The sequence below is a fragment of the Selaginella moellendorffii genome, unplaced genomic scaffold (genome assembly GCF_000143415.4).
Source record: "Selaginella moellendorffii unplaced genomic scaffold, v1.0 SELMOscaffold_122, whole genome shotgun sequence".
Classification (NCBI taxonomy): Eukaryota; Viridiplantae; Streptophyta; class Lycopodiopsida; order Selaginellales; family Selaginellaceae; genus Selaginella; species Selaginella moellendorffii.
This window is the reverse complement of record NW_003314383.1, coordinates 406,374-433,970: the sequence shown is the minus strand read 5'-3', so window position 1 is coordinate 433,970 and position 27,597 is coordinate 406,374. Positions and strand designations below refer to the sequence as shown.

Sequence of the window (27,597 nt, the reverse complement as noted above, 5' to 3'; positions counted from 1 at the left end):
CCCCCCCCCCCCCCCCCCCCCCCCCCCCCTGAGAAACACACGCTTTAGGCTTTCACCCTAAGCCTCCCTTAGTACCAGGAGTTAGTCTTTGGGACAAACTCGAAACTTACTAAATATGGAATGTCTCTAAATTATGAATTTGGACATGGGATGAATACCATTATGTTCAAAACAATTTCTACATTCTGTAGATATGCCAAATAAGCAAATCTAGACACTTTCCATAAATAGCATTTGGGACCAGAATGAGACTAACACAAAGGGCATGATAGCGAGGGTGTTTGGCAAGCACGGTAAGCTATTATGTAGCGATATAACTAGTCTCAATACGCGAGGGTTCTTGTCATTAGCCAATGCAAGACACAACAATACAGGAACTCCTTACTGGGCTAAGTATGTTTAGCTAATGGCATGTAAGAATTCCGTCCTTATGCTCGTCCGGTCTAAGTACACTCAAAATGCCTAGTTAACTCCACTAACACAAAAGGCATTGATAAAGGGTCCAGCAATACTGACCTCTTACTGTTGTGGCAATAAAAAAAGAGTTTTTATAAGGATTGGCTGACAAGTAACTTTTGATACCCGAAGTCACATTTGCGACACTTCCCCAACAACTTTTAACAAATGGAACAATGAGCATAAAAAACTCAAAGAACCAAAGCTCGAAAAAACTTATAGCCAAGTTGTGCATAACAATGATCACGAATCTTACATAAATTAATTTCAATGATAAAGAAGAAATCATAGGACAACCCATAATATCCTCCTTAACACATTCATAAGCTAAACTTTATAATGCCATAAACTAAACTTTATAATGCCAAAGCTAATGAAGAGCATATCTGTATCAATCCAAAAGTTAAGTATAACAAAACTATACTTAACAAGTGATCATTAAACAATCTTCCATGAATCCATCTATAGCAAGATGTAACTCACTTTATAATAAGCACAAAAAAAACTATCAATGATTGATATATCCCCAACTCAAATTCAAAAAAGGATTTAAACATTTTAATATCGATCACTAACTCTTCCTTTGTAATGCTAGTATAGTCCATGACTAATCACTTTCAAGGAAAAGCCAAAGCTCAACCCCTACTAAGCAATCTCATCTAAAACACAACTAACTCAACTTGCCATTTAGTTCATTTGAACATCAATACAATTACTAACTAGTAAATGCATGGATACCAATAACACAAAGCTACAACCTAAGTATCAACATTATTTGCATCGAAACTAATGAAATTTAATATCAATCTTATGGAGAGATATTTCACTTCACTCAAATCTCAACATCAACAATGTCAACGATAAGGCACCACTTCAATGCCATCAACACCAAAACAAAGTTAGAAGAAAGCAAAAGTGAATAGCCACTCAAAGCTTTCTAGCAACCAAACTAACTAAAGTCAAAGATACTATACTTAGTATCTGAGACCAGTTCTTCAACAATACTTAGCTACAGATAATGCATCATCAAGAAGTGAATCACCACATCCAAGACTTAATGAAATCAAATACCACAGACTAAATATAACCAAATGATATCGACAGAGGTAGAGTCAACATACTAATATGGAAAAACCATATAAGTCTAACGACACAATCCTCCGCAACACCATCCAGTAAGCAAGTCTATTATTGCTAAATTATCATCTAACAAAGCAAGTATTAATAATCCTTTGACAAAGTCTACAAGTAATCACTAGTCACAAAGCAACTAATAATCACTCGTCAATTTACCTTTCATAAGACCCAAACATTAAACTTATGTCATCGAGTTATATACTTGCCCAACATAAATGTAATACCCCAGGTACGAGATAAAAGTTCATGGACAAACATAAACTAAATGACTATTTGAATCCAACTCAACTGCAATAAGCTCACCAATACATCTAATCAATAGCTCTGAGCATGCCTTGAAGAGGCTAGTAATGCATAATCAACACTCAGTCGAAACTAAAGTGAAAACCATGAGATGGACTCATATTGGTACACAACCTCCTCATAGACAAAGCTATAGTATGGGTACTAACATTTCAACCTTAAACAATTAAGTTGGATATCATCATCCTCAGCCAAGTGCAAGGCTACCAAAACTAAGTTAAAATCAGTGAGAGCTCACTACTCTCATAGGGTCACCTTTCTTAAAAAAATGCAACGGCTACTTTTCTACACCAACTCCAGACTTTATCCCACTCAATTGCTTTAACCCCAAAAGTTAGCATCTTTTTTGAGTTGCATCATATAAACTTTGTATTAAAATTTAAGCCAACCGAAGTCAACACCAACCATTTCACTAGTTTGTACTGGTTTACAAAAATGGAAAGGTTTTTGAGCAAAGTGATCAACAAATCAACCATTGGAAAAGCCTAAAAAAATTTATGGAAAATTTTCCATCCTAGAGAAAGAATTACCCTCAATCCAGGAATGCAAACTTTCAAGACTCAACCAACTTCCTCCTACTAACAACTTCACATAGTTTCACCTCAATACAAATTCTCAAGACCCATAGTATGCTTAAGTTTCAAACATCATACCCATATTTTTTATATCCAAGACTAACATCCGCAAAAATGCAAAATGAACATCCAAGGCTTAATCACAAAGACCATATTTTCGGATACCTACATTGCATTAACACTCTTTCTTAACCACCTTCAAAATCCAACATAAAGCCAAAACACTAATAAAAAAAAGGACATGGAAAATCAAGATTTAAGGAAAATTCCTCATTACTCAAAATAACAATGCCATTTCCACTAACACAAGTGCTAGCAATGTCAATGCCTCAATTACACACATTTTCCATCCGGCAATCTACTCCAAGTGCAACAGATTCACCAACAAGTCATAGCAAATTAATGCTACAACCCTTTCTAACACCTCAATGGCTAAACCCTTTAAGAACCAAGGTATTAACTTAAATTTAGCATAATAGACCACCATTAAGAATCCAACTTCATTGTTACTATATATAAGTAGATTAACTTCACCATCAACCACTTTGGGGTTGATCATCATTTAACCAAGCAACTTCGTAAACACATTACTTATTATCACATGAATATGATATAAAAATCATAATCATCAATCAAGCAACACCACGAATAATGCTAATGTCATTTTTTTAAAGGTTTAATGTGAGTATCAAGTGTTAACTCAATTCGACAAAATGCAACATAAATACCACACTCCATTGATAGAGACTTACAACACCCAACACCACTAATTTTTATTCATAACACGGACAAGTTCATGTCGTTCTCTATTTTACCAAACTCAAAACTAATTCAACACCAAGCTATTCAAGGAGTAATACCAAGGTTCCCTGAAAAAGAATTGACCATTGCAACTTAAATCTTCAATAGTAAGCTTAGACAAAATGATTTAACGCTTCACCACTATTCATCCCTTGACTCACCACTTGTAAGACCACTATAACTAATATGCATCAAAGTAGGGACTCTTGATTGCATAATGTAAATATAAGTAATGAGTTAACACCTTATTGCAAATCATTTCTCCAAGAAGAAAAAATTATTTACGTGTTTGATCTTTCGTCCTTAATGGTTTTCTTTTCGGTCTCATTTTTAACTAAACCTTGAGTTTGCATTTGCATTGTTTTAGTCCAACCAAAGAAAATTTTTTGAGAGAGCACAACAATAACTATTTGAACCAATTTATATTACTAGTTTTTTATTATCTATTTTCTGTATATATTTTTGTAGTTGTTTTTGAATATTTATATATTTGTTCCAGGTTTTCTATGTAAATTTTTTTTCTGTTTTTAAAATTTTTTTCTAGTGATGTATATGACATTACCATTGTTTCTATTTTTAAATGTTCTACTTTTTCTGATTTATAGTCATTTATATGCAATATTACTAATGAAGAAAGAAGGATATATACAAATAATAAAAGACAATACACATAATAAGAAACTAATAGATCATATATGGGTAAAAGATATAATATATACAGAAGCAGGAATAGCACCTGCATACTAGACAGATCATAATAAATTATATATCATAATAAAAAATATTTAAAAACAAAATAACCAAGCGTTGCTGCAACTCAACATGCAGCAATTTTATTTTCATTTGTAAAGGAACTCAAGTTACAAAGATAGTATATAAGTTATATATATGGATCTAAAGGGCTTTTAAAGATATTTTAAGTTAGTCAAACCCTAGATACAAATCAATTACAATTCACAATTCACGGTGAAGCCTCACAACTATGGCCATAGCCTTCGCAAGGGTTATTATGGCCATGATTGCTTTGCATCTTTGCAAGCCTTGTGTCATGACAGTTACAAGCTCCATCATTTTCTCCTTCATTGACATTTTGTTTTTCTCAGGGTGAGCTCCAGGATGCATTTTGCTTTCTATTTCAAATTTATGTGTAAATCGTGGTGTTAGGGATCTTGGTGAGAAGGAGAGCTTCATGGTTGAGTGTTGTTTCTCATGTGATTTGCATAGCCAAAAGCTAAATTGATTTTCTAAAATAAAATAAAAGCTTTTAATAATCCTATATCTATGCAAAACCATTGCAACATAACCCGAATCATAGGTAGTATTCTAAACGACCTGGCCACGATCTTGCTTCTCTCAGGCAACTTTTGGGCGTTTCTGTTGCAAATCGTCCGCAAACTTCTCTGTGGCATCTATTGGGCGCTTCTGTCGCGGATCACCTGTAAACTTGAAATGTCACATTATGATATCATGGGAATAGCGTATCACGAATGTGTCTTACCAAGCTCCTTAATGTCAGAGACGTTTGGAATTGGAAGCTTATACATGTCAGGAAGCAGCAGATGGAGCCATGATTTCGCTTCCTCTGATTGCTTTCCAGCCTCCACCTCCGTATCCGGCACCGCAATTGAAAGTTCAGCTAGAAGTCTCTTCGTCTTAGCACCAAGGAAACGAAAGTTGCGTTCGAGACCATAAACTGTTATGTGCGCAACAGGCTCCGTTTTCTTGCCATAAGCTTCGTCACCCTGCAAGTAAGACTTATGCATCTCATCCTTCTTCCATAACTTTGGTGGCACTGGCTCTTTAAGGTTTGGTTCTTGGACATTGATGAGGACCGTCACCACTTTGATTTCGATTCCTGAGACTTGCATGAGCCTCGGCCTCAACACAGTCGTAGAAGCTTTGTTGAGCCACCCACACTTTCTACTGTTTTTGACCGAAACGAGCAGCGCAGTCATCCCCAAGGAAGTCCAGACCGGAATAACAATGTCATAACCTCGGACGTTATTGTTGGCTTTGTACATGATTGCACAGCCTCTCATGAACGCAGCTGCCAAGATCTCGGGTGTCAACTGCCCCTGCTTAACCAGCATAAAACTGTTAAAAAAGACGGCAGCGGATTCATCCAGGCCGCTGCATGCCTCGTCAACCTGTGCCTCCTCCCAGCCCAGCAATCGTCCGATATAATCCCGGAGAGGAATGCGGCGTAGGTAGTAGTCACCCTTGTACAAGCTCCAACAAGCTTGCAGCAAGATGAGCTTCACTATGAATTCCCCCCGATGTCCAGCATCCACATAGCCATTGTAGCAGCCGTTCAGGAACAGCCCTAGAGCAACTTCTAGAGGCTCGCCACTCTTGCGGTTGAGAATCCTAGCGGCCGCTTCACTCACAACGGGCTCCACGGGCTGACTGATATGCACTCTCGTACGATCGAGGGAGATGAACGTAAGGATACTCATGTGAGAAGCGACAAGAAGCTGGCTTTGCGCACTCCGCGGGCATATCTCCAGGCCCGCTGATGCTGAAAGCAAGGCCAACGCCTGGCTCTCAGCCATCTGTACCCTTCCGGTAGAACCACAGACGTCCACAGCTTGCCCCTGAAAGTCCCCGTGCAGCACCCCAACCAGCTTGGCTTCCGCAAGATCGAGGAGGCTCCACACATTTGGATTGCTGTCAAGGCGGCTACTCCATAGGGGCCTTCCATACCTGAACAACTGAGCTGGAGACAAATCCGTAGTCCGAGGAACAAGGTCCATATTCACCACCTGATGAATAGGCCTTAAAAGCCGCAAACCCAGGATATTAGCTTTCCTCGACTGGTCCTCGTGCCGTCCCAGGATATTAGCTTTCCTCGACTGGTCCTCGTGCTGCAGATTACTGATACTCCCCATCGTATCAATGACAACTGCAAAGTATTTCTTGTGTGTGAAGAAAGCTCTCGCCACTCGCCTCATCTGGTAAAACGGCGATTGTGCCATACCGAAGGTGCTTTCCCCATTCGGTAAGAGACCACGACCTTCATCAAAAACAAAAAGCACCTGCACCTCCCCCTCTTCCGGCAGTACATCCTTCAAGTTTTCAAACTCTCGTTGGAGTAGATTCTCGTTCCTGTCATCCGGTGACTCACTAATTTCCTCTACAGCTCTGCTGTTGATCAATTCAAGCCATTTCTTGTGCACGGCCTCCGCAATACTGGACGAATCCATCTGTGAATCCATCCACTGCACTGAGCTCATCTTCTCACCCTTCACCGTCTCATGGAGGACAAAAAGCCATGCTTTGAAGTATAGCGCCATCTCCAACTCACTGTTCGTTCGGCTGAGCTGGTTGGCAAGCTCCCCAGTTCGAGGAGGACAGGCGCTACTGTTTGCTGCCGCCGTGCTGCAATAGCAAATATACACTCCCAGGCGCGACATCTGCATCACCCCGCGTGTTTTCCCCGTGCCAGAACCCTGTACTATGGAGGTATAGCAGCTGTAGTGCTCGTCTACACAATAGCCAGTGCTATAAGCCACAATAACAGAAGAATTCAAGACTTACTCTTTGAGCATTCGTTCCTCAACTTACACAGCTCCTTGTACAATATCTTATGGGCCTCCCCAACGTACTCCCTCCGTAACGATTTCATCGCCACTTTCGTATTAATCTCGTGCCACAAACGATCACGATCAGGCCTAGTGTTCTCTGCACAGGCACAAGCAAGAGAATACTCGAGCACCAGACGAAAACACAGAACTTTCACCTATCGGCTTCTGCATGAGGAGCCTTTCACATTGACGCAGCCACTCGTACGAAACATACTCCAACCTCTCCTTTATCCACTGTAGCAGCTTGGGGTCTCGTGTTTCTTTCTTTGCCACTAGGTCCATGATCTTGCTGCTGCGAGCCTCTACTGCACAGGAAATGCAAAAAGAACAGTAGCCTAAAGAAACAGCGAAAGAACTTACAGTTGAACAACTTATATATCCGGCATGCGAGATGAGGATTTCCTGGAAACAAGGCGAAAACCTCATCTACATCGGCCGTCCACAACCTGGAGGCCGAATAGCCTTGCCGCTGAAGGCGCTCATAGTCAGGCCCGCAAAGATCCCGCAAGCGCTCCTCGCCGTCATCGCAGACGCTCTCCATTAAACCCTACACCTTTTTCCCAGGCGTATATATGGGGTCTGTCAAAATATAGTGATTTCAATTTACTCGTTTCATCATTAAAATTTTCGTCCATCTAGTATCAGCTTTCCTCTGAGTCCACATGGCCCTGCACAACATGAAAAGCCATGTAAAGTTTAAGCCCAACCAAAAGAAGTAAGAAGAAAAAAAGAGGAGTTACATTTTGGTAAAAAGTCACAATAAATCTTTTGACTCTGACACTTACTGCTCGAAGTAGACTATTGTTGCTGTGCTGTTTCAGCATTTTGCATTACCTCACACACCTTTTTCCCTTTGGCGCTCGTCAACATGCGGCTATGGCAGAAGAATGTTTTCTGATTTTGCATGACATTTCTTCATCCTTGGATTTTTTCCCCTGCTGCAAATTTGTACACTCTCGAGTCTCGAACACCCTCACACTCTCATGGGCCATTATTTAGCGAAACTACTTATGCTAAGATGAATTTTCGAGACAAGAACTGCAGTTGCCAGAATTTTCGAGTTAGTTTCGGGCGCGGTGGCAGGGCAGCGGGGCGGCGGTGGCGGTGGCGGTGGCGGCAGAGCGGCGCGGCCGGGGGCGGGCCAGTGTGGTGCTGGGTGGGCGGTGGCAGCACGAGCATCCACATTGATGAAACGTTCTCGCAGTCAAGGCTCCACCTGTGATGATCGTCACTTAGCAAACGAATGAATGGAAAAATATCTCGAAGCTTACCATTGAGTTGACACTTGACGAGAGTGAAGCCTCTTGAATGGCTTCACCTCCTTTGGACAATGTAAGTGGATCCTGCCTGCCTGCTCGCTTAGCTCCATCCCAGTGACACTGCGGCCCGGTGTGGTCATCAAGCTGAGGAAAAACCATAGTTTTGATAAACAAACAAAACTAGAGTTCCAAATCCCATCGCGGCCAGAGCACTGAAAAAACAAACACCAAGTGTAAAGAGCTTGCATATCTCAAGAGAAAACGTAACAGTGATACTTACAGTGAGCCAGCGTAAGAGAAGGAACTTCCAGGGAGAGAGGTCATGCTAAGTCGTGCATACTCTTGGATTACATAAACCTTGAATAAACGAGTTAAGAATGAACATGCAAGAAACACTATACAAAATTACTTACTGGAAGTGCCGTGACCAGGAGCCTTGAATAATAGCGCAGCTGCTTGACAACCTCCTCTTTATTCTTACCTGGAAGGAGTCTAACAGTACTTGTCAGGGTATTGTCAAAACTCCTTCCAAGGTAAATGCCACACTCGTCCCCTGGAAAACATACACACTTTAGTTTGGATGATCAGAGAATCATAGCATACCTCAATATAATTCTTGTAGTTGCATTTTCTGTCTGGGTTCGTTATAGGAACGTGAGGATTGTGAATGCATAGCTCGTTATCAATCACATGTACTTGTGTCTTCCAACCTGTTTGAACCAGAAGTTTGCTAGTGAGTACATATAGCGCAGAAGCTTACAGGAAGTTCGTGTTCTAACGTCCAATGGCCATCTCTCGGTCAGCTCACATCCACTATGACACCTCCAAAAGCTGGTTGAAGATACTCCAAAGCCATTTTAAGCTGAAACACATTAGCAGTCCAAATATGAGAAAGTTCTTTCGCAAACTTCTTCATGAGGAGGAGGAAGCTGAACTGGAAAGAACAAGACCAAGACATGAACAGGAAAAAGAGACGAAAGGCTCACCTTGCGAAGAACATTTCCCAGTATCTGATCGATCCGGAGGACTTCCTTGAGATCGACACGGCCAGTGGGATCGCTCTCATGTTCATTCTCATCGTCTACATCAGAGCATAGTCAGGGACAAGGACGAAAGACGAAAAGCAACAAACCCTTTGGGAGAAGGCAGTGGAGATGTGATGCACAGCTCGGGCCTAGAGATCAAACGGGCGGACCATCAGAAGCAGCAGAAGAAAAGGCCTTGCGACTTACCACTCTGTTGCAAACAACGCTGTAGAGCAGCGTGGTTGATAGATATGGCCACTCTCGCACTTTTGCTTGCGGAGGACAAAGAGATTGGGCTCCTACTCCACTCCAGTCATCTTCCTGCCACAGCACAAAACGAAGAGAAATCTCTTGCGAAGGAAGAACAAGGAGCTTGATTCTTACAAGAGCTGGGTCATGTCGAGGGGATGGACAGAGCGCTGCTCATTGGAGCAAGAGCGATCATAGAAGGGCGAGAGGACAAAGTAATCGAAGACTCTGATAGTCATGGATGATCCACTCACAGAGACTCCCTGCAACGATTCCAGACGCAGACAGGGCATGTACTTGGTGGAGTCGAGGTCCGACTTTCATTTGCTCGTCTCCTACTCGGCGTTTCTTGAGACTCCCAGCTTCCTGCATTCACATCGTCCCGATGCGTCAGCTCATCGCGTCCAAGAACGGGTTTTAGCGATGGCGATGGAGCTCGACGATTCGTCGCCATTGCTGCTTCTTTGCGCGCACGGTGGTGCCTCTCACTTCTGGTCTCTCTTCCATCTGGCAAAGCGCCTCCTTTGCCACGGATTTCTCATCACCGTGGTCACTCCCTCGCCAGAGCTTCACGCCGGTGTTAGCGATCAAGGCCGGCTGCGATTCGAGTCCCTGACAGCGCAGCGGGGTGCCGACATCTTGAAATCCCCACAGCGCATCCTCGATCTCAGTCGCAGCTTCTCCGATCTGGTTTCGCGATTGGGCGCGAAATCTGGGGCGATCAGGTGCGTGGTTGCCGACTACTTCGCAGGATACGTGTACGATGCCGTGGATTTCTTCGATCTTCCGCTAGTCCTCTACTTTCCGGCGTTGGCCACTTCCGTGGCATTCAACCTCCAGCTCCCGGTTCTTCTCGCGAGGAGGAACAAGATCATCCGGCAAGCTGTAGAGGATCCGCTCACGCTGAAATATCGAATGGCTTCTTTGGCAAGAATTCCCCTCACTGGTATGCTCACTCTCAAGATTCTTGCTTTCTTCTTTTTTTCTTGAGCTTGTACACGCTTTGGTTTTTCCCCGGGTTTTTCTCTTCACTCGGCAGTGTGAAGTGTGGACTTGTATGCTTGCGATCTTGATTTGCTTGTGATGTTACACATTCTAGGACTTTTCTCTGTTTGCGATTTATTTTGATCTTCTCTTTTCTAAGAACCTTTTCTTCGCTTGAACTTGTGATTTATTTTGACGATCTTCTCTCTCTTTTTTTGATGTCATAGAGGACGAGCTGGACGAATGCCTGCCGAAGCTCAACGCTCTCGGAGTGGCTCTCTCTCGCGAGCAACTCCATCACTACATGAGGGACGCAAGTGTGCAGCTTGCCGCCAAGAAGTGCGAGCGTCTTTTTTACGCGCGGCCCGCTAAACAACTGGTAATGTTATGCTTTTCTTCGTTTCCTAGCTTTGGTCCTTAGTTTGCATTCCAGACAAGTACAGGCGCAACTTGGATCATCCCATAGATTTCGTGTTCCTCCGGAGTTCACGGAACGAGCATTGGAGATGATTTCGTAAAGTTCTTAAAGAAGAGAATATCGTTAAATCTTATTGTCAGGAGCAAATAGGATAGGTTTCTCTAGGGCGAGAATGCTGCTCTCCTCTTCGCGATCGTTCTTTACATTCGGCAATGGCGCGGCATCGCTGTGCCAGCGGCATCAGGTCAAATCCAGCGCCAGGGTAGGCGCGGCGAGTCGCGGCGGCAGGGGCGCGGCGATCATCCGATGCTCGCGCAGCAAGACGGGCAGCGCGTGGCGGAGCAGCAGCGACAAGGAGGAGGCGCGCAAGATCCTGGAGAGGAGCAAGAAGGAGCTGGGGCCATACCCTGGCAGGGGCAAGGTCGTGAGGAACAAGGCGCTGGTGCTGGAGCTGGCCAAGGGATTTAGGGGCAAGAAGGTGCACAGGATTGCGCGAGATCGGGTCGCCAAGGCCCTGGAGCACTCGTATCGCGATAGGCGGAGGAAGAAGAGAGATTTCCACAAGCTGTGGATCACGAGAATTGGGGCTGCTGCTCGACTCCACGGGGTAAGAATGGCGTTCTTCCTCAACATTCTTCTTCTTCTTAGTTCTATTTCTTCTCCACGTCTTCTCTTCTTCACAATTTCTTCTTCTTATCAAAGTTCTCTGTGTTCTCCACATTCTTCACGGTTTCTTCTTCTTCTTCTTATCAATGCTTTATTTGTTCTTCACATTTTTCACAGTTTCTTTTTCTTCTTATCAAAGCTCTATTTCTTCTCCACATTCTTCACAGTTCTTCTTCACAAGTTCTCTTTTTTTCCTCCACATTTTCTTCTCGTCAGAATTTGGGCCAAGCTGACTGACTCTTTTGTCTTTCTTTCTGGATAGCTTGGGTATAGCGAATTCATGCACGGGCTCAATCGCCAGAAAGTGGAGCTCAATCGCAAGCTACTGGCAAACATGGCGATCTTGGATCCGGATTCTTTCAAGAGCCTGGCAGACTCAGTCTCCGCTCTTCCTCCGCTTAAGGTAAGTCTACTTATGCCTTTCTTTCTTTTCTTCTGACGATCCATCTTGTTGCTCGCAGTCCCCAATGATATGAACTATATTCTTTTGCCTCCCAATGATCTCTACGAGGGAACGATTGAACCTCAAAGCAAAACGTTTGAGAGAAAATCTCGTGTAAACTTACGAAGAATCAAAATCAAAACTTCCGGACAGTCGACGGCTGAGATTAACCCAACGGCTAGGTTTTTTTAGGGTTCTTGGGAGCGATCTATTTCTTCTGGAATTTCGCGTATGTGATCAGCACTGTGAATACTAGCGCAAACACGGCCGGGAAGACGATGTGCATGAATACCACGAATCGCAGGCCTTCCTCCTGGTATCCATAGTAGTCGCGAATGAAATTCTTCACACTGGATGATTTGCTCTGTCCAGGAACTTCGATCGGCGTCTCCACATCTCCCAGCTGCGAAGCTAGGAGGCCATAGAGCGTCCAAGTTGGGGGGCACAGCCAGCTACACCATCGCCACCACGGTGGGATTTTCTGGAAAGTGGAAAGGATTTAGTCACAGGGATGGAACTCTAAGAAGATGGAACTAGAGATGGATAGATTGATAGTCACAGGGATGGAACTGGAACTAGAGATGGATAGATGGATAGTCACAGGGATGGAACTCTAAGAAGATGGAACTAGATCTTTGGATAGTCACAGGGATGGAGCTCCAAGAAGATGGAACTAGAGATGGATAGATGGATAGTCACAGGGAGAAGATGGAACTGGATCGGATAGATAGCTCGCGATCGATCAACTTACAGCCAGAGGGATGATAATGCCGGAGAAGATGTTCCAGGGGACGAGAGCTCCTTGCGTGAGCACGGCCATTTGGAAATTGGACGTCATGGCTACACCAAGCATTCCAAACAGCGTGTAGTTTAGGCAGGAACCAAAGATGAAGAACACGAAGTAGAAGAACTTTGCTGGTGTCCATTGGAGGCCGACGAGGAGATAGACCAGGAGGCTCTGGGATGCTGCTTGGAGGAGTATATAGGGGACTTCGATGATCACCTGGAGTGGAAGTTCGAATTTTAGATCCAGGGAATGGTCGGATGGAGTTTTTTTATACCTGTGAGAGAGCAAAGGCGTGTGGAGAATACATTCCAGCGGCTACTTCTCGGTAGAAAACTTCTCGCTCCATGATGACTTGCGGCTGGACGCTGATAGAGTCCGAGATGCCAACGTAGATTGTGGAAGTGTACATGGCCCCGAGCAAGTTGAAGATGTCCTGCTCGGTTTTTCTGCGAGGAAAGTCTGGTAAGTCTGAGCAGAAAAGGTGGTGTGGCTTACAGCTCCTTTCCAGAGTTCCAGAACATAGTTCCGAGTAGAAAGCCAACGACGACTCCATAGAACATCCGGGAGTAGAAGTAGATTGGATTTCGCCAGTATGAACGGTGCTGCTTCCACAAACAGGTGTAGAACTGCTCCAGGAATGGCTTGGAGTATGTAGTCCGGAAGTGCAAGTCTTGGGATTGTGGAGCTGGGACACTGATCGCTCTTATGAGGTTCTGGTTTCTCCTGGAAGAAAGCGTTAAGAAATCTGGCGAAGGGGGGGAAAGCTTACCCGTAGAGTGGTGAGTTCTCGTAGATCTCGACTAAGTTTATTCCGAGAAGTTCTTCCCTCGACTGAGTGGTAGCTTCCATCACCCAGGTTGCTGGATTCTGGCCGTCCTTTATCTTTGGAATCCCGGGAATGGCCTGGTTTACGTAGGAGACAAAAAAGATTATCAGCGACAAGAAAGAGAACGGAATACTACCTCGAAGTACTCTATCAAGTGACAGGATTCTTTGCCAAGAGGTCCGGCATAAATGAGTTGTCCTCCACGTTTCATGAGGAAGAGCTACACCGAAACGAAGAAGGAAGAGGAAGTTGGCGATGGGGTCCTAAATGCATCACAAGCAAGTACCTCGTCGAAAGATTCAAAGATGTCGATGCTCGGTTGATGAATCGTGCAGATAACAGTCCGGCTCGAGTTGACAGTGTTTCGTATGGCTCTCATAACTATGGCCGCCGCTCGAGCATCCAGACCCGAGGTTGGTTCGTCGATAAACAGGATAGATGGATTTGCAACGAGCTCTACAGCAATCGTCAGGCGCTTGCGTTGCTCGGTCGAGAGGCCAGACACACCGGGAACTCCTACTGAGACATTTCGTATGCTGTCAAGCTCCACAAGCTCCATTACTTCTTCGACGAACCTCTGCTCAAAAGTTTAGATCGTCAACTCTGGAAGGGAATGAAACAAAGCCCATACGGACCAGCACGGTTTCGTGATTCACGTCTTGTGGGAGACGCAACCACGCAGAGAAGACGAGCGACTCGTAGACTGTCACATGAGGCGAATGGATGTCAACCTGTTCACAGTAACCAGAAACTCTTGCGAAGGTTTTGTGGTTTTTCGGGTATCCAGAGACGCTGAGTTCTCCTCGGACGTACCCCACGGTCTTTCTTCCGGCGAGAACATCGAACAGTGTAGTCTTCCCAGCGCCAGTCACGCCGATGAGTGCCGTTAGAACTCCTGGCCGGAGAGCTCCACTTACATTGTGTAGCAGCTGCAATCTCTTGGTATCACTCTTGGGATGGCTTTTCTTATCCTGGAGCATCAGTGTCAGGAATACACTCTAGGAGACGAGACGAAAAACTTTACCAAGTCAACTTCGTAAACGATGTTCCGGAAAGCCAGTGACAACGGCAAGGAAGGTAGGAGAACTTCTCCAACACCTCCATCTTCGATATCCTCAGCTGCAAAAAAGTTGTAAGTGTATTTTTTGTGCTTTCATGTCCTTTGTGCTGAAGTCACCAACTCACCTTTTTTTCTTGCAGTTGCCTCGCTACTGTTGCTGTAAATTGCGGTGCAAGGTTTTCTCAGAGCTGTCACAAGACCTGGTAAGTTTTCTCGCCACCAATAACTTGTCCGTCTATCACTTACGGTTAAGGTATGTAAGTGCTAGAACGTAGAGTGCATTGAACACCAGTATCGAGATAACCAGTCCTGCGAGTCCAATCCAGTACCATTCTGGATTTGGAAACATTCCTCGGGTCTTTAGCAAAACCTCCCCAACTGTGTGTGAAGTTCCAGTTCCAAATGTTGGCTGCATGTGTTTTCAGACAATTATCCATTGTAGATTGGTGCTTTCGTACCTTGCTCCACCGTTGCGCATAGAACTCATTGACAGCTAAAGCGTTCTGGCCATACATGTACGGAGATGTCCAGTAGCTCCATAGCCACCATGGTTGGATGTTTTCTGGAGAGTCGTTTCTTAAATACTAACCTTTAGTTTTCTTGCAGGAAGTACCTCTTGATTTCAAATAGCCTCCATTTGCCACCGTCGTTATGAAGAAGAAGAAACCGAACGTACTCGTAATTGTTGGACTTCGAGCGATGGCTCCAATGCACCGAAACATGGCGAACGAAGCTTGGTTCACCAAGAACAGTAGCACAAAGTGCTTGAAAAATCTGTGAGTAGTCTCTTTATCCGGCACTTTAGGACCATAGGAAACTGACTTACCTGGTAAACTCGGGAGCAAACCCAACTCCCCAGTATGTAATGCAGGTCCAGATTGCCACGTCCATGAAACTCATCGGGATCCTGAAAAATATCGTTGGCAATGCCCAAGACCAAGCGGGATAAAACTGCGAATCTCGTTGCTTGTAAAAGGCTTGAAGTCTCGTGATTGTGAGTGTCATCTCAGGTAATCCACGGTACATGATATTCATGATCATGTAGAACAGAACACCCATAAATTTGTTTGCATCTTGGACGGTCTCATGATGCATTGTTGTTCGCAGGAATATGGTCGAGACAATCACCGCTATAATCGAGCCCTTTAAAAAATAATGGTGTTGGTTTCTTTTTTATTAAAAAGGTGAGTCTCACCTGAATTACGTTGCTAGTCACATGAACGTAGAGATTACGTTTTATCAGTATGATTTCTCTTGAGCAGCAGGCCTGAAACAGCTTCCAAGAACTCATCCTTGGTTGCTTTTTCCCTGCAGGATAAACTTTCTTCAAGTCCTTGAGCGTGAATTCATCAGCCCGGTATCGTTGAAAAGCAGCAGCAAAATCTTTTCCCGATACAAACCGGTAAGCTTCTTTATCACCGCACCAATAACCTTTTTGATCTTTTCTTGACACTACCTGCATTTCCCAAGACTTTAGAGGAACATGAATGTGTTGTATACTACTGACCTCTTGTAAATAATCTGCTACTCCTTTTCTTGCAGGACATTTGAAGCCTTGGGCCTCAAGAAACTGTAGAACACCTTCTCGAGTTCCATGGTATACTACATGTCCTTCCGCAAGAAGTATAAGATCGTCAAACAGCTCGAAAACCTCTGGGGGTGGTTGCAGCAGCGAGATCAGCATCGTTTTGCTCAAAGCTTTCACGGTTTGCTGCAGGAAACTGATAATTCGGTACGTGGTGGAGCTGTCCAGTCCCGTAGAAATCTCATCCATGAACAAAATTCTTGCGGGACCAGCCAGCACTTCTCCTGTAAGTGATTGTTCATGGTTAATATTAAAGTTTTTGGATATTGGTGATGCTGACCTGCTGTGAGTCTTCTTTTCTGTCCTCCAGATATTCCTCGCTGAAGAGCATTGCCTACGATTGTATCGGCGCAAGTGTCCATGCCAAGAACCTGATTCCATATCTCGCTCGAGTTTGAGAACCTTGGAAGCGTTATAATGGACAGAACAAACCTGGATCATGTATTCGGACATGATGCTGGGCTTTGCATCGTCACCAGCAGCAGCCTGGTCCACAAGAGATTTCGTTAACATAAACGACTCCTCGAGAAAGGAAATCTCACTCTCATGAAAGCTTCAACGTCTGGATCGGGTATGATTCCTGCTGCCTTTTCTCTTTTCTCGACTTCTTTAAAAATCTCTGTTTGTGTGCAAGCAGAGAGTCGTATCAAGGCCAAGATTCCTCGAGGAAAGTTTTCTTACCTCCTTGGTGACCGGCGCCTTGGCATCGCACTGCGAAGTTCAGTGTTTCTCGAACTGTAAGCTCGGATAGATGCAAGTCTTGCTGGCTGATGTACGCGATCTCTTTCCGGAGGGCGAATTCGTCGTGAGTGCATCCATTGTAAGTCACCTCTCCCTTGCATTGGATCTTATTGGCGAGCGCTAAGAGTAAGCTTGTCTTGCCAGATGCGGGTGGACCAAGCAGCAGCGTCAGCCTTGGAACCAAGCATGAGATGAAACAGTAAAGAAAGAGAGAAGAACTCCTCTCGTTATCAACCTGGAAGGTCTGACAACACCATCGACGCTGTGTAGGATGTTAATCGATTGCTTGTTCGATGGCAGGACATGGAGCAAGCTCAGGAAGCTCTAGAAAGCTTGTCAAAAACAGGCCATCAACTTGAAGAAGAGACCAACCTGGACGGTGTTGACGAAAGAGTTTGCAATGCTGGAGATCGCTCGGCTGCTCCTGGTGTAAACATCGACGCTGAGCTCCAAGCCATGGAACCTCACCTCAACCTCTGGGAGCTCAACTCCGACGCTGTGGTAGAAAACAAGGTATCGTCAGCTTTTCTCTATCGTTTTCCTTCTTTTTTTACTCGTTCTTACTTTTCTAGCCTCGATCGAAGCTTGAGGAGGAATCCCTCGTGATCGTCGCCCTTGCTGCTACTAAGGTTCGTGGCCTCCATCTTCCTTGCTCGCTCCCTGGAGAATGGATTTACGTATATATATTTAAAATGCTCGTGGCATCTCGCGGTGGGGCAGCAACGGGGTAATGCGATTCCATTTTTTGCTATTTGGTCAATTTACAGGGTGAGTGGGAGAAGAATCATGGATGCTCTCAGTGGAATCTACGCAATTGTTGTGTTTTTCCAAGACAGATCGATAAGGACGATTTTGTTTTCTCAATAATTCGTCCTCCAGAAAGCATGTGTGTATATTGATACAGTCGAGAGCTTAATCTCTATCCTAAGTACCAGAGTTTGTTGCCAACTAACTTCTCGGGAATTCTTTGAAAAGTTGGTGCACAAAGAAACTGCATGTCATATGCTTTGCTTGGTGCTATAAGAGAAACCTCTGCTGTGAAGCGGTAACAAAACATCTCAAGGGTTCTCTAGCTTATTAGATAAATTTTAGAAGTATAGCTCTAATGGCTCAAGCCAAGGCTCTACTCTTCTTTTACTCTTTCATTGCCCTTGCTGCAAGCATTGCAGTGGCAACCAATAATCAGAATAACACTGGATGCTTCCCAGGTAGGACTTTCTCAAGAAATATTTCTCCACATGATAGCTATTTAAATTCCAAACTATCACAGGGGATGCAACTGTGCAGATGTACACTGGGGAATTTAAGTTCATGAGGGAGCTCAGTGTTGGAGACAAGGTGAATTGACCTCATTGCAGCTTCTAGAAATTGGTGAGGTGTGTTTCTCAGGTTGCAGTGGGCAAGAATCTTTTCTCTGATGTGTACGCATTCGGCCACAAGGATGCCGATGCCATTTCGGAGTTTGTGCAAGTGCACAGTGGCGCAAACATGTTGGAACTCACTGCAGGCCACTTTGTTCCTGTTGATGTCAATGGAAAGCTCGTGTACAAGAGAGCTGAGGATCTCAAGGTTGGAGATTCTCTGTGGGAATCATCTCAAATCACGGGTACAAATTTCATGATATCATTTTACTTTTTTGACACTTGTTTACATTCCACAGAAATCTCAAAGGTTGAGAAGCTGGGTCTCTACAACCCACTCACTCTCTCCGGCAACATCATGGTTAACAACGTTCTAGCTTCAGCTCACAGCGAGTGGTTCCTGGACTCCATCTTTGATGCCGTCGGCGCAACCGAGTACCTCCCATACGCATACCAGGCCTTGCTTGCTCCAGTTCGTGCCATCTACAACATCGTCGGCAAGGAGATCTATGCAAAGGGCTATGGCGCCATCGATTCCATCGCCAACGTTGCTGAGTTTGGAACCAAGTATGGAGGAAGCATTGCTCTCACGGTTGGAATCGCCGGCGCCGGACTTGTGCTGGCCTCCAAGGCCTAAACATCCCAAAGGCAAATAACAAAGAATAAGAAAGATCATGTCAACTTAAAGCCGTAAAGAACTGGCTAAATGATCCACTAGAATTTAATTTGAATTAAAGCAAAAACATGAAACCACATAGCTGGGGCATTCCGAGAATTGAACTCGGGACCTCTCGCACCCTAAGCGAGAATCATACCACTAGACCAAATGCCCAACTTGTTACTTTCACCTAGATCCCTGGACCAAGAACTGCTGCTCCATTGAGCTTCCCTTCTCTCAAAGCTCGCAGGGCTTCCTCCAATCTAAACTCCACTGTCTCCATTTTGATCTCCATGCTCGAAGCCACTCGCAAGAACTCGTTGGCATCCAAGCGTGTGAGATTCGACCGACACCGCTCTCCTCTCGCCCCAGTTCGCCGCGTATGGAGACTGTAAATCCCGCCGCAAACCACCACCCCGCCCTTGCGAATGGCTGCCAGAGCGAGCGGTACCAGCGATCCCACCGAAGCAAAGATGATGGCGGCGTCCAAGAGTTGTGGCGGCGACGCGGTGGAATCGCCCGACCAAGTGGCTCCAACTTTTCGAGCAAAAGCTTGCGCCTCTACGTCACCCGGTCGAGTGAAACCATACACTTCATGGCCTTCGTGTCTCAACACCTGGAAGATCCAAAGCTTTTGTACGATTCGAGAGAGGTGGAAGAGCTCGGTGTACCTGAGCAGCGATGTGAGCAGCAGCTCCAAATCCATAGATTCCAAACTTGCGGGGTTTGCGCATTCCAGGCGTGAATCCATCCTGAGCGATCGATAGCCGATGAGATCGGCGCGAAGGAGTGGAGAGAGGCTTTCACGTCCGGGTAATTCTCCGGAAGGGAGAAGCAGTAGGCACTGTTCGCAACAGCGTACTCGGCATAGCCACCATCGATCGTCTAGGCTATAGCCTGCAAGAAAGAATCTTTTTCCATGCAAAGAAGAACTGGAAACGAAGAATAAAGAACTTGAAAGCTTTCTCACCTGTGAAGCCTGGCTCGTCACACAAATTCTCAGCTCCATCCACACAGTAGCTGCAGCTCCCGCAAGTTCTTCCCGGCCAAGGAATTCCCACTCTAGCTCCAATTGAAAACAGCAAGGAATCCACGCCTCGCCCGATCTTATCCACCAGTCCCACGATTTCGTGACCAGGGATTATCGGAAGATTGGGCTCCCCTGCGCGGCGATTCTTGGAAGGAAATCAAAGCCTGGCGCATACCACATGAAGATCCGTGCGGCAAACAGCGCACGCCGAGACCTTGACGCGGACCTGGCCGTCGCGAGACTCTGGAATCTGGAGCTCCGTGAGCTTGAGAGCGCTTCCAGGAGCTTCAAACACCATAGCTCGCATCATAGTGGGAAAATATTTAGGGTTCTTCGTTGAAATTCACCCAGTTAAAAGAAGAATATTCAAATTAGATCGTCCTCTCCACCTATGTGGCAATGATTTGGCAGCGCTTGCTGCTCTTCGTGGGGGTGTTTGCTGCTCAGAGGAAACCCTCAATTGCAATCTATAACCAGTGTCTCCTTCTTGAGACCAAAGGAGTAGATTTCTCAAGGGTTTTGAGTGGCTGCAAAGTAAAGTGAGCAAGAGGAGCTGGGATTCTACAGGGTGCACAATTGTGGAGTTTGCTACCAAGAAAGCCCATCTGTGAAGGCGTAGACAAGAATAAAATTGCTTTGCTGAATTGCTTGAAAATGTGGTGCTGGTGAGCCTCAAAGCACCCTGTAGAAATCAGTGTGTGCAGCTAGTTTGAAACGATCGAGAGCTGCCAGAAAAGCCCATTTTGGGGTTTAGGGGAATCTTACATTTGCATCTCCAACTCACTTCCAGATGGATGCATTACCTTATCAGGTGTTGCACCGTCTCCATAACAAGAATAAGAATAAGCTGTAGTCGAATGGGAGTGTGTTAGTCAAGAAGTGCCTGTCAGAAAACGAGAAAGAACACAGTCGGACGGATGCAGACAGAAGTGGAAAGATACAAAAGCCATGTAAGCACTGCCACTTCCCTTTGAATATATTCTAAGTTATTAATTAAGCTGGGATGTAATAATAAATGTAGAAAAAGCCCAATAGCGTGGAGCATCAAGCACTGATACGGTACTCGTGGCGAGCCAGTATACCACCCCTCGCTCGAAAACCACACGAGGCATGGTCTTTCTCTTGCAGATTTTAGCACAGCTCCAGAGGCAAGTCATGATAATCCTCCTCCTCCTGGTAATCGCGGAGCTCATTTCGGATCACCACGTCCATATTGGTTTTGGATATGTTCAAGTAAAATGGATTCGTGGCGCAATGGTAGCGCGTCTGACTCCAGATCAGAAGGTTGCGTGAATGAATCGCCTCTCCGGCGCCTGCGGCTCTTCAATCCACGAGAATGTGCTCGAGGAGCTCCTCGCAGCTTGCCCGCTGCTTGAGGATCTCAGCGTCCATGGTCTTGAGCATCTGTCCAGGTTCACGGTGTCAAGTGGCAGCCTCTTGTTGGGGAGGATAATGGGGATATGGCAGGGATCCATTTTCGAAATTTTCCTAGACACCCAGTTGACTATCCTCAAGGTTGACCTCTGCCTCAGTTTCAAATCGGAGAGCCTGGAAGTCCTGAAGATCAACACCTGCTTTAAGCTCAACAGGAAATGTGACAAGCTCTAGAGTTTGGAAATTGCTGGATACTGGGAGCTCGATAAATTGGTGAGCCTCTTCAAGCTCATGCCCACAATTACAGGCCTTCACCTCCACCATCTGGACAGCATTTCCCTTCTTCTAGAGCCCATGTTAACTTGCGAATCATCGATTTCCACTCCGGCTTGTTAGAGGTGTGTGAAACACTTGGCTCATTGTGGTTTCCTATTTCTTAGATACCCTCTAATCTTCTTCTTCTTGTAGGCGCTCGTAGACCACAGCAATCCACGTAACTTGGACGCACTTGATTTCCACCTGTGGTTAACAGTTCGGGAGTCCTTTGGTGGGAACTCCACTGACGATGATATTTCTTTCTTGAGGGACTTGTTCCGATGGCAGGGAGCCTGTAAACCTGTGATCCATTGCAAGGATATGATCACACGGACTGTGGAAGACATTCTGAAAACTGGCAAAGCGTTCTTTTCCGACTTGGTGTTCTATCCAGGTTGCCTCTCCTTCACTGACAAAAGGCCTTCTAATTTGTGTTTACAGATCAGAATAGTAATTTTTAGGGCTTTCAATTAAAAAGAGAATATTCTTTACATTTAAAAGTAAAGTAAAATGGATCCGTGGCGCAATGGTAGCGCGTCTGACTCCAGATCAGAAGGTTGCGTGTTCGAATCACGATGGGTTCAGTGGAAATTTATCTATGCTTATTAGGGTTTTTGGAATCTGGAGAGAATGGGGACGCTCGACAGGCTGCTCCAGGAGGAAATCCAGGGCGAGGCGCGGCTCCTCGATGATCCCGTACAGGACGGCGACGAGGAGAGCGCGCAGGTCGGGAGGATCATTTACAAGGCTTCATTCGAGGAGATGGAGGACCGATTTGTGAACTACGACTCTGTCCAATGGTGCTTGATCTCGCTGCTGCTAGTTCTCGCTTGGGGAGCGGGAATTTTTATGCTTCTCTACTTACCCGTGAGGAGATCCATCATGAGGAGCGATTTTAGATCACGAAAGCTCTATGTGACCGACAATGCGATTGTCTACAAGGTATTATTTCTTACGACTTATAAGCTTGAATTTCATTTGCTTGTTTCTAAGGTCTCGAGACCAGCTTGGTTTCCATGTTTTGGAGTGAATCGAACGGAAAAATGCCTGATGCTACCTCTCGTGACTGACGTTGTCATCGAGCAAGGTTTCGTTTTTCTTCTTTACTTTCATTCTAGGATAGAGCTTCCGGCTTGTTGGATTTTTCAAACCTTTCAAACTAAGTTCTCGGTGCGTGGTTTAGACAGTGTGATTCCCGTTCACTTTCTTCGCAGGATGCATGCAATCGGCTTTCAACCTTTCATCTCTAAGGATCGAAATTGCCGGGAGATCCAAGCCTTCTCCGAGCGACGACGTGCAGATTCAAGGACTGGCAAATCCTACGCTCTTCCGAAAAGTAAGGACTATCTTCTAGGAAAAAACGAAGAAGCAAAACCAAACATTCTTTCAGGTTGTGCTGATGGTTGCTTCCAGTTTGAAGCCTCTGCCTCGTCTCAATGATCACGACGTGGAAGACCTTCCTGTCCAGCCTTCCTTGAGCAAATCGAGTGCTTGGACTTGGGGCCAAGGCACTGGATTGTCTTCCTGGCAGGTTAGTATACTTGCGTATAAAAAATTCATGCATACTCTTTTTCCTTCTTTTTCTGTAGATGGGCTATTTGCCTCTCAAAGAAGAAGCTGGCTATAGCTACAGTGACAACAGCAGCGAGAAGCTCTTCGAGAAGCTTGAGGACATAAGAAACTCTCTCAAGGTTAATTTGCATGCAAGTTTTCTTCTGATATCACATGTTCTTGTGCTATCTTTTTCATGTTTTCCAGAGAATAGAAGTTCTCGTTGAAGCTCAACAGCAATCACCAAAGCGTTGAACGAAACGTACGAGGATTTGGAATCCATGTTATGTGTATAGAACAAATTGGATCCGTGGCGCAATGTTATGTTCATGTAAGTAAATGAAAAGTTAAAACTGATTTCTTCTTGTTTAGCCAGCCAACTATTTGTTCAATATGATAGAGCATATTTTCAATGATACGTCCTGTTTGAAATTTCGTGTCTATCATATGCTTTTTTTGCTACTGTTTTAACACCTGTTTTACAGTGTTATTGCAAACTTCAATTTTAGTTTGTGATGTTTCGTTCTAAATGGCTCAAGCCAGAGCTATCCTCTTCCTTTTCTCTTTTATTGCCCTTGCTGCAAGTATTGCAGTGGCAACTAATAATCAGAATAACACTGGATGCTTCCCAGGTGGGACTTCCAAGAAATATTTCTCCATCTAACTTCCAAACTATCACAGTAGATGCAACTGTTCAGCTGTATACAGGGGAATTTAAGTTCATGAAGGAGCTCAGTGTTGGGGACAAAGTAAATATTTGCTAGACTTTGGACTTTAATAAATATGCACAAATTGTGCAGGTTGCTGGGCAAGAATGCTTTCTCCGATGTGTATGCATTCGGCCACAAGGATGCCGACGCCATTTCCGAGTTTTTCCAAGTGCACAGCGCTTCAAACATGCTGGAGCCCACTGCTGGCCACTTTGTTCCTGTTGACATCAGGGAAACCTCGTGTACAAGAGAGCTGAGGACTCTGGGAATCATCCCAAATCACTGGTAAGGAAAGAAAGAACTTCCATTTCTATTAACAATTTGATACTTCCAGAAATCTCCAAGGTTGAGAAGCTCGGTCTCTACAACCCACTCACTCTATCCGGCAACATTATGGTTAACAACGTTCTAGCATCGGCTCACAGCGAGTGGTTCTTGGACTCCATCTCTGATGCCGTCGGTGCAACTGAGTACCTGCCATATGCATACCAGGCGGTGCTTGCTCCAGTTCCCGCCATCTACAACATCGTCGGCATGGAAATCTATGCAAAGGGCAATCAAAGCAGACGTAAATAATCAAAGTAAATGTGAATGCCCAAGTGAATTTCGTTGCTGTTAAGCAAAGCTGTGTAAGCTCTCTATCCGGTAGCTTGGGTTCGAAGCCAGGGATGACTAGCATCCAGTGTGCGCTAATTTTCCCCAAGCTGCTGCTAACATATTGATATTCTTTTTCGTAGCTCGTCCTGGGCTGGAGACGTACGGAGCAGCATTTGGATGTGTGGAAGCGATGAGATAGATTTCAGAGCAAAAGAGTTGTCATGCCTGGAAGTGGGATGAGAGAAGCCATCAAACTCGAGCATGCACACCCTTGAGCCTCTCTTTTGTTTGGGTGCCCAAACAGTGGCCATAAGGAATGTAAGTTATGACTAACTCCTTCGAAAATGCCACGGCAACGAGATGGCAATATCCACAGAGCCATAGGAGCCAAAGAGAGCGATGTAAGCCAGTCTGGATCAAGAACATGGACTGGTGTTTGTAGCTAACAGAATACCCAGGTCCAAAGAGGAAAGATGCTCCAAAAGTGATAGTGCATCCTGGTTGCAAAGAGAACTTGCAACAGGCTTGTCCTGTTGTGGTGATGTTTGTCGCTGCATGTTGAGAAGAATGTCACGGCCTTGTATCCCAAAGATGGTGTGAAGTGAAACCTGAAAAAGTTATGAAAGTAATCAGGGTATCAGAATGGGCAACGCCCTTGGAAGTGACTGAATGGTGAAAGTATGGAATGAAAATTTAGAACCTTGAGAAAAACTTGGAGAAAGCATGAGTTTCAGGAATGAGCAAGATTAGTGCAACCTCAAGACTGGAAACCCCAACTCAAATGAAGCCACGTGATCTGAAAAAGAAGAAGAAAAGTGAAAGAACAAAGCAGAAAAGAAAATTCACTAGAGGCGACTGGATTTTGCTGCTCACTTAGAAGAGAGTGGTTGAACAAGGGTTGCTCAGTCCCAATAGGCTGAGAAATCCAGTGAGCTGGAGACTTGTCCAGCCTCTTTCTCGATTCTAGCACCACTTGAGGAGTCACAGGAGACACCCACAGAGGACCAGACAGTGGTCACAAAGAGTTTGGATGCATTGCATGCAAGTTTTGACGTGGATGATCATGAGGCTAGAGTTTGTGATACACTTGTTGTGGAGGATGCTGAGGCAGTTTTTGAGGATGAGTTCATTTATGCGGAATTGATGTTGGTTGTTGGTTCTTCAGTTATAGGCATTTACCACAGCTGTGGGGTTCTTCAGTTATAAGTATCTACTATAGCTGTGGGGGATCTGCCAATACAGGGAGCCATGTCAATGGAGCTATTGCCGTTGACAAGAATATTTTAAAAATATTCTAGCACACTAAGAAAATATTTTGTTAAGATTTTATAATTTTAAAAATATTTAGATTTGTGTAAACTACCAGTATCTAATCTTAGTAGCAATACTTGCTATTTAATAGAGGTTTTGCCTTATCAAATCATTTACAGAAAAAATTATTATTTTAATATTTAATAATTAGTATTTATACTAGTTATTTAAGTAAGCATCCTCTAATTTATAATTTATATTTATATTAAATTGATTATTATTACATTAAATCCCTATTATAAGAAATGTCATATGTTATTTTAGAAGTAATTTATAAATAAAAAATTATTTATCTTATATTAAATTTGAATACAATACCAATATCTAATTCTTTTTAAATGTCATGAACACCTTATGTTCAGATATTGCAAGGTGATAAATCCAACACATTTTTTGTTTTTTGTTTTTGGAAATAGTGCACTATAAAGTGTTCTCTTCAAATTTAAAGCCTACTTCAACCAAAGTCTAAAGCTCCAAATTTGTCAAATTCACTTTCTTTTCAATTGGCTAAGTATGTTTTGGTTTTTGGATAATTTGTGCTATATGTGTAGAACTTTTATTGGATAGAACCATATGAACTGATTATAGAGGATGACCATATTGTTGTTATCCCCAAAAATAAGGTGCTAAAGTGCATAGGGTTCCTATGGTAATGTATTTACCACATAATTTTCCTCCAATCTAGACAAGATACTTGATTGTAGATTTTACTCCAGATTAACATATACCCCACTCAATCTTATAAAACTTTTGTTCTTTGACTTGGAAGCACTTAAGCTTGTGGTTGCTTAGAAGCATTGGTCCTCTTTGTTCTCTAGTAACATACTCATATTTGGGATGGTACAAATCTGTTAGTTGCATCGATTCACTTGCTCATCATTTCCTTTTGAAAGATTCAAAGATTCAAGGGTTTTATTATAGATCAAATTCCAAGATCATCTAAAGTTGATCCTATCATCTTAGTGAGCTTGTGACTATGAAGTTGTATCAATATTGTAATAGATAAGTGTGCCACCAAATCCTCAAGATTCAATTTATTTCTTATAACCTAACCTTTTATATAAGCATGCATAAAGGCTTATTGTAAGATAAAAATGACCAAGTCATTCCAACAAGCTTTAAATAGAGATACATGTCTAGAGCCGCCTATTTTTGCTAGCCACATCGCATAGTAATTCTTAATAAGATTTATTGTTGGAATTTAGGTAGCAATTGTTTTAGAACTCATCTATAATAGAAAGAAAATTAATAAAAAGGATCAATGTTAATATTTGCTCACTTGATAAATAACTAGAGTCCCCCAATATGGAAAATAAGTAAACCACTATACCAACCAAGTCTATAGTCTTAGAATTGTTTTCTCATAAACATTAACTCCAACCCACCATAAATATATAAACTTGTTGTCATGAATATGACTTCGGGTATCGAAAGTTACCTGTCGGCTAGTCCTTACGGACACTCTTTCCTTACTGCCATGACGGCAGGAGGTCGGTATTGTTGGACCCTTTGTTAGCCCCTCTTGTTCAAGTGTTAGTAAATTGGGCTTAGCATCTGTACTTGGCCGGATGAGCATAAGGAAGGAATTCCTAAGTATCTATTTAGCTGAGCATACTCAGCCTGGCTTGTTAGTTCTTTTTTGCTTTGTCTTGCATTAGCTTGACAAAAACCCTCGCGTATTGAGACTAGTCCCTCAATATCACTGGATGATAGCTTACCGTGTCTACCAAACACCCTCGCTATCATGCCCTTTGTGTTAGTCTCATTTTTGTCCCAAATGCTATTTATAGAA

At 44.1% G+C, this 27,597-nt stretch overlaps 10 protein-coding genes, 3 long non-coding RNA genes and 2 other non-coding genes across 18 annotated transcripts in view; 5 read left to right on the top strand and 10 right to left on the bottom strand.

Moving 5' to 3' along the window:
• The window catches only part of LOC112342879, a 6,300-nt gene extending 1,906 nt beyond the window's left edge, over positions 1-4,394 (bottom strand). Inside the window, exon 1 of the mRNA XM_024665453.1 lies at positions 4,251-4,394. Coding sequence (XP_024521221.1) covers positions 4,251-4,394 — 144 coding nt within the window. The remainder of the gene's footprint in view (positions 1-4,250) is intronic.
• Positions 4,395-4,615: 221 nt separating this feature from the next.
• Positions 4,616-7,397, bottom strand: LOC9633395. Its single transcript, XM_024665452.1, has 5 exons — positions 7,217-7,397; positions 7,012-7,161; positions 6,810-6,953; positions 4,771-6,756; positions 4,616-4,708 (listed from the first exon to the last, which is right to left on the bottom strand). Exons 1-5 carry the CDS (start codon positions 7,395-7,397, stop codon positions 4,626-4,628), a joined length of 2,544 nt encoding a protein of 847 aa, XP_024521220.1. The 3' UTR covers positions 4,616-4,625.
• A 703-nt stretch (positions 7,398-8,100) lies between these two features.
• Positions 8,101-8,433, bottom strand: LOC112342881. The gene is made up of 2 exons (XR_002991100.1): positions 8,396-8,433; positions 8,101-8,327 (listed from the first exon to the last, which is right to left on the bottom strand). It is a non-coding gene; the product is annotated as an uncharacterized LOC112342881 (long non-coding RNA).
• Positions 8,434-8,917, bottom strand: LOC112342880. Its single transcript, XR_002991099.1, has 4 exons — positions 8,876-8,917; positions 8,719-8,825; positions 8,529-8,668; positions 8,434-8,472 (listed from the first exon to the last, which is right to left on the bottom strand). It is a non-coding gene; the product is annotated as an uncharacterized LOC112342880 (long non-coding RNA).
• Positions 8,918-9,680: 763 nt separating this feature from the next.
• Positions 9,681-10,839, top strand: LOC112342878. Its single transcript, XM_024665451.1, has 3 exons — positions 9,681-10,335; positions 10,601-10,752; positions 10,807-10,839. The coding sequence occupies exons 1-3, from the start codon at positions 9,681-9,683 to the stop codon at positions 10,837-10,839; spliced, it is 840 nt and encodes a 279-aa protein (XP_024521219.1).
• Positions 10,840-10,866: 27 nt separating this feature from the next.
• On the top strand, positions 10,867-12,051 carry LOC9632889 (50S ribosomal protein L20). Its single transcript, XM_002991678.2, has 3 exons — positions 10,867-11,398; positions 11,720-11,860; positions 11,919-12,051. The coding sequence occupies exons 1-3, from the start codon at positions 10,964-10,966 to the stop codon at positions 11,931-11,933; spliced, it is 591 nt and encodes a 196-aa protein (XP_002991724.2). The 5' UTR covers positions 10,867-10,963; the 3' UTR covers positions 11,934-12,051.
• Positions 12,052-12,086: 35 nt separating this feature from the next.
• LOC9633394 (ABC transporter G family member 40) lies at positions 12,087-15,087 on the bottom strand. Its single transcript, XM_024665450.1, has 12 exons — positions 15,031-15,087; positions 14,819-14,981; positions 14,698-14,760; positions 14,537-14,631; positions 14,148-14,483; positions 13,799-14,089; positions 13,649-13,732; positions 13,456-13,589; positions 13,182-13,409; positions 12,961-13,132; positions 12,651-12,902; positions 12,087-12,380 (listed from the first exon to the last, which is right to left on the bottom strand). The coding sequence occupies exons 1-12, from the start codon at positions 15,085-15,087 to the stop codon at positions 12,108-12,110; spliced, it is 2,148 nt and encodes a 715-aa protein (XP_024521218.1). The 3' UTR covers positions 12,087-12,107.
• A 69-nt stretch (positions 15,088-15,156) lies between these two features.
• Positions 15,157-16,976, bottom strand: LOC112342877 (ABC transporter G family member 39-like). The gene is made up of 8 exons (XM_024665449.1): positions 16,839-16,976; positions 16,700-16,776; positions 16,590-16,643; positions 16,438-16,528; positions 16,080-16,381; positions 15,768-16,028; positions 15,399-15,715; positions 15,157-15,346 (listed from the first exon to the last, which is right to left on the bottom strand). The coding sequence occupies exons 2-8, from the start codon at positions 16,703-16,705 to the stop codon at positions 15,157-15,159; spliced, it is 1,221 nt and encodes a 406-aa protein (XP_024521217.1). The 5' UTR covers positions 16,706-16,776; positions 16,839-16,976.
• A 972-nt stretch (positions 16,977-17,948) lies between these two features.
• LOC9632888 (warthog protein 4) lies at positions 17,949-19,014 on the top strand. Its single transcript, XM_002991677.2, has 4 exons — positions 17,949-18,106; positions 18,169-18,236; positions 18,288-18,504; positions 18,559-19,014. Exons 1-4 carry the CDS (start codon positions 18,004-18,006, stop codon positions 18,894-18,896), a joined length of 726 nt encoding a protein of 241 aa, XP_002991723.1. The 5' UTR covers positions 17,949-18,003; the 3' UTR covers positions 18,897-19,014.
• Positions 19,015-19,019: 5 nt separating this feature from the next.
• On the bottom strand, positions 19,020-19,091 carry TRNAP-AGG. The gene has a single exon. It is a non-coding gene; the product is annotated as a tRNA-Pro (tRNA).
• On the bottom strand, positions 19,080-19,799 carry LOC9633393 (probable alcohol dehydrogenase AdhA). Of its 2 annotated transcripts, none has more exons than XM_024665477.1 (2): positions 19,589-19,799; positions 19,080-19,548 (listed from the first exon to the last, which is right to left on the bottom strand). In XM_024665477.1, the coding sequence occupies exons 1-2, from the start codon at positions 19,649-19,651 to the stop codon at positions 19,108-19,110; spliced, it is 504 nt and encodes a 167-aa protein (XP_024521245.1). In that variant the 5' UTR covers positions 19,652-19,799; the 3' UTR covers positions 19,080-19,107. The 2 variants fall into 2 exon arrangements, with proteins under 2 accessions (XP_024521245.1, XP_024521246.1); XM_024665478.1 differs by having other exon boundaries at positions 19,080-19,533.
• LOC112340489 (alcohol dehydrogenase-like) lies at positions 19,721-20,257 on the bottom strand. The gene is made up of 3 exons (XM_024665448.1): positions 20,123-20,257; positions 19,888-20,023; positions 19,721-19,761 (listed from the first exon to the last, which is right to left on the bottom strand). The coding sequence occupies exons 1-3, from the start codon at positions 20,255-20,257 to the stop codon at positions 19,721-19,723; spliced, it is 312 nt and encodes a 103-aa protein (XP_024521216.1).
• Positions 20,258-20,298: 41 nt separating this feature from the next.
• Positions 20,299-20,792, bottom strand: LOC112342882. Its single transcript, XR_002991101.1, has 2 exons — positions 20,751-20,792; positions 20,299-20,672 (listed from the first exon to the last, which is right to left on the bottom strand). It is a non-coding gene; the product is annotated as an uncharacterized LOC112342882 (long non-coding RNA).
• A 1,356-nt stretch (positions 20,793-22,148) lies between these two features.
• Positions 22,149-22,220, top strand: TRNAW-CCA. Its single transcript has one exon. It is a non-coding gene; the product is annotated as a tRNA-Trp (tRNA).
• Positions 22,221-22,251: 31 nt separating this feature from the next.
• Positions 22,252-23,558, top strand: LOC9633392. 3 transcript variants are annotated; one of them, XM_024665490.1, is made up of 6 exons: positions 22,252-22,578; positions 22,630-22,723; positions 22,851-22,972; positions 23,027-23,167; positions 23,229-23,327; positions 23,395-23,558. In XM_024665490.1, exons 1-6 carry the CDS (start codon positions 22,267-22,269, stop codon positions 23,440-23,442), a joined length of 816 nt encoding a protein of 271 aa, XP_024521258.1. In that variant the 5' UTR covers positions 22,252-22,266; the 3' UTR covers positions 23,443-23,558. The 3 variants fall into 3 exon arrangements, with proteins under 3 accessions (XP_024521258.1, XP_002991722.1, XP_024521259.1); XM_002991676.2 differs by having other exon boundaries at positions 23,226-23,327; XM_024665491.1 differs by lacking the exons at positions 23,229-23,327; positions 23,395-23,558 and having other exon boundaries at positions 22,630-22,972; positions 23,050-23,161.
• Positions 23,559-27,597: the final 4,039 nt, after the last annotated feature.

Excerpts from the sequence above, each read along its gene's own strand:
- LOC9633395 (XM_024665452.1), bottom strand. The coding sequence starts at position 7,397 with ATGGAGAGCGTCTGCGATGACGGCGAGGAGCGCTTGCGGGATCTTTGC. Across the intron at positions 7,162-7,216 it reads GATATATAAGTTGTTCAACT|TAGAGGCTCGCAGCAGCAAG; the intron begins GTAAGTTCTTTC and ends TTTCCTGTGCAG. Across the intron at positions 4,709-4,770 it reads CTCTGACATTAAGGAGCTTG|GTGATCCGCGACAGAAGCGC; the intron begins GTAAGACACATT and ends TCAAGTTTACAG.
- LOC112342878 (XM_024665451.1), top strand. The coding sequence starts at position 9,681 with ATGTACTTGGTGGAGTCGAGGTCCGACTTTCATTTGCTCGTCTCCTAC. Across the intron at positions 10,336-10,600 it reads GGCAAGAATTCCCCTCACTG|AGGACGAGCTGGACGAATGC; the intron begins GTATGCTCACTC and ends TTGATGTCATAG. Across the intron at positions 10,753-10,806 it reads CGCGGCCCGCTAAACAACTG|ACAAGTACAGGCGCAACTTG; the intron begins GTAATGTTATGC and ends TTTGCATTCCAG.
- LOC9632889 (XM_002991678.2), top strand. The coding sequence starts at position 10,964 with ATGCTGCTCTCCTCTTCGCGATCGTTCTTTACATTCGGCAATGGCGCG. Across the intron at positions 11,399-11,719 it reads CTGCTGCTCGACTCCACGGG|CTTGGGTATAGCGAATTCAT; the intron begins GTAAGAATGGCG and ends CTTTCTGGATAG.
- LOC9633394 (XM_024665450.1), bottom strand. The coding sequence starts at position 15,087 with ATGTATGGCCAGAACGCTTTAGCTGTCAATGAGTTCTATGCGCAACGG. Across the intron at positions 13,133-13,181 it reads TGGAACTCTGGAAAGGAGCT|AAAAACCGAGCAGGACATCT; the intron begins GTAAGCCACACC and ends CTTTCCTCGCAG. Across the intron at positions 12,903-12,960 it reads ACGCCTTTGCTCTCTCACAG|GTGATCATCGAAGTCCCCTA; the intron begins GTATAAAAAAAC and ends CTTCCACTCCAG.
- LOC112342877 (XM_024665449.1), bottom strand. Across the intron at positions 16,029-16,079 it reads TAGCAGATTATTTACAAGAG|GTAGTGTCAAGAAAAGATCA; the intron begins GTCAGTAGTATA and ends TGGGAAATGCAG. Across the intron at positions 15,347-15,398 it reads TTTGCTCCCGAGTTTACCAG|ATTTTTCAAGCACTTTGTGC; the intron begins GTAAGTCAGTTT and ends GACTACTCACAG.
- LOC9632888 (XM_002991677.2), top strand. The coding sequence starts at position 18,004 with ATGGCTCAAGCCAAGGCTCTACTCTTCTTTTACTCTTTCATTGCCCTT. Across the intron at positions 18,237-18,287 it reads AGCTCAGTGTTGGAGACAAG|GTTGCAGTGGGCAAGAATCT; the intron begins GTGAATTGACCT and ends TGTGTTTCTCAG. Across the intron at positions 18,505-18,558 it reads GGAATCATCTCAAATCACGG|AAATCTCAAAGGTTGAGAAG; the intron begins GTACAAATTTCA and ends TACATTCCACAG.
- LOC9633393 (XM_024665477.1), bottom strand. The coding sequence starts at position 19,651 with ATGCGCAAACCCCGCAAGTTTGGAATCTATGGATTTGGAGCTGCTGCT. Across the intron at positions 19,549-19,588 it reads CTGCTCACATCGCTGCTCAG|CTTTGGATCTTCCAGGTGTT; the intron begins GTACACCGAGCT and ends ATCGTACAAAAG.
- LOC112340489 (XM_024665448.1), bottom strand. The coding sequence starts at position 20,257 with ATGATGCGAGCTATGGTGTTTGAAGCTCCTGGAAGCGCTCTCAAGCTC. Across the intron at positions 20,024-20,122 it reads GCCGCACGGATCTTCATGTG|ATCGGGCGAGGCGTGGATTC; the intron begins GTATGCGCCAGG and ends CTGGTGGATAAG. Across the intron at positions 19,762-19,887 it reads TGACGAGCCAGGCTTCACAG|TGCCTACTGCTTCTCCCTTC; the intron begins GTGAGAAAGCTT and ends TGTTGCGAACAG.
- LOC9633392 (XM_002991676.2), top strand. The coding sequence starts at position 22,267 with ATGGGGACGCTCGACAGGCTGCTCCAGGAGGAAATCCAGGGCGAGGCG. Across the intron at positions 22,579-22,629 it reads ACAATGCGATTGTCTACAAG|GTCTCGAGACCAGCTTGGTT; the intron begins GTATTATTTCTT and ends CTTGTTTCTAAG. Across the intron at positions 23,168-23,225 it reads CTGGATTGTCTTCCTGGCAG|ATGGGCTATTTGCCTCTCAA; the intron begins GTTAGTATACTT and ends CTTTTTCTGTAG.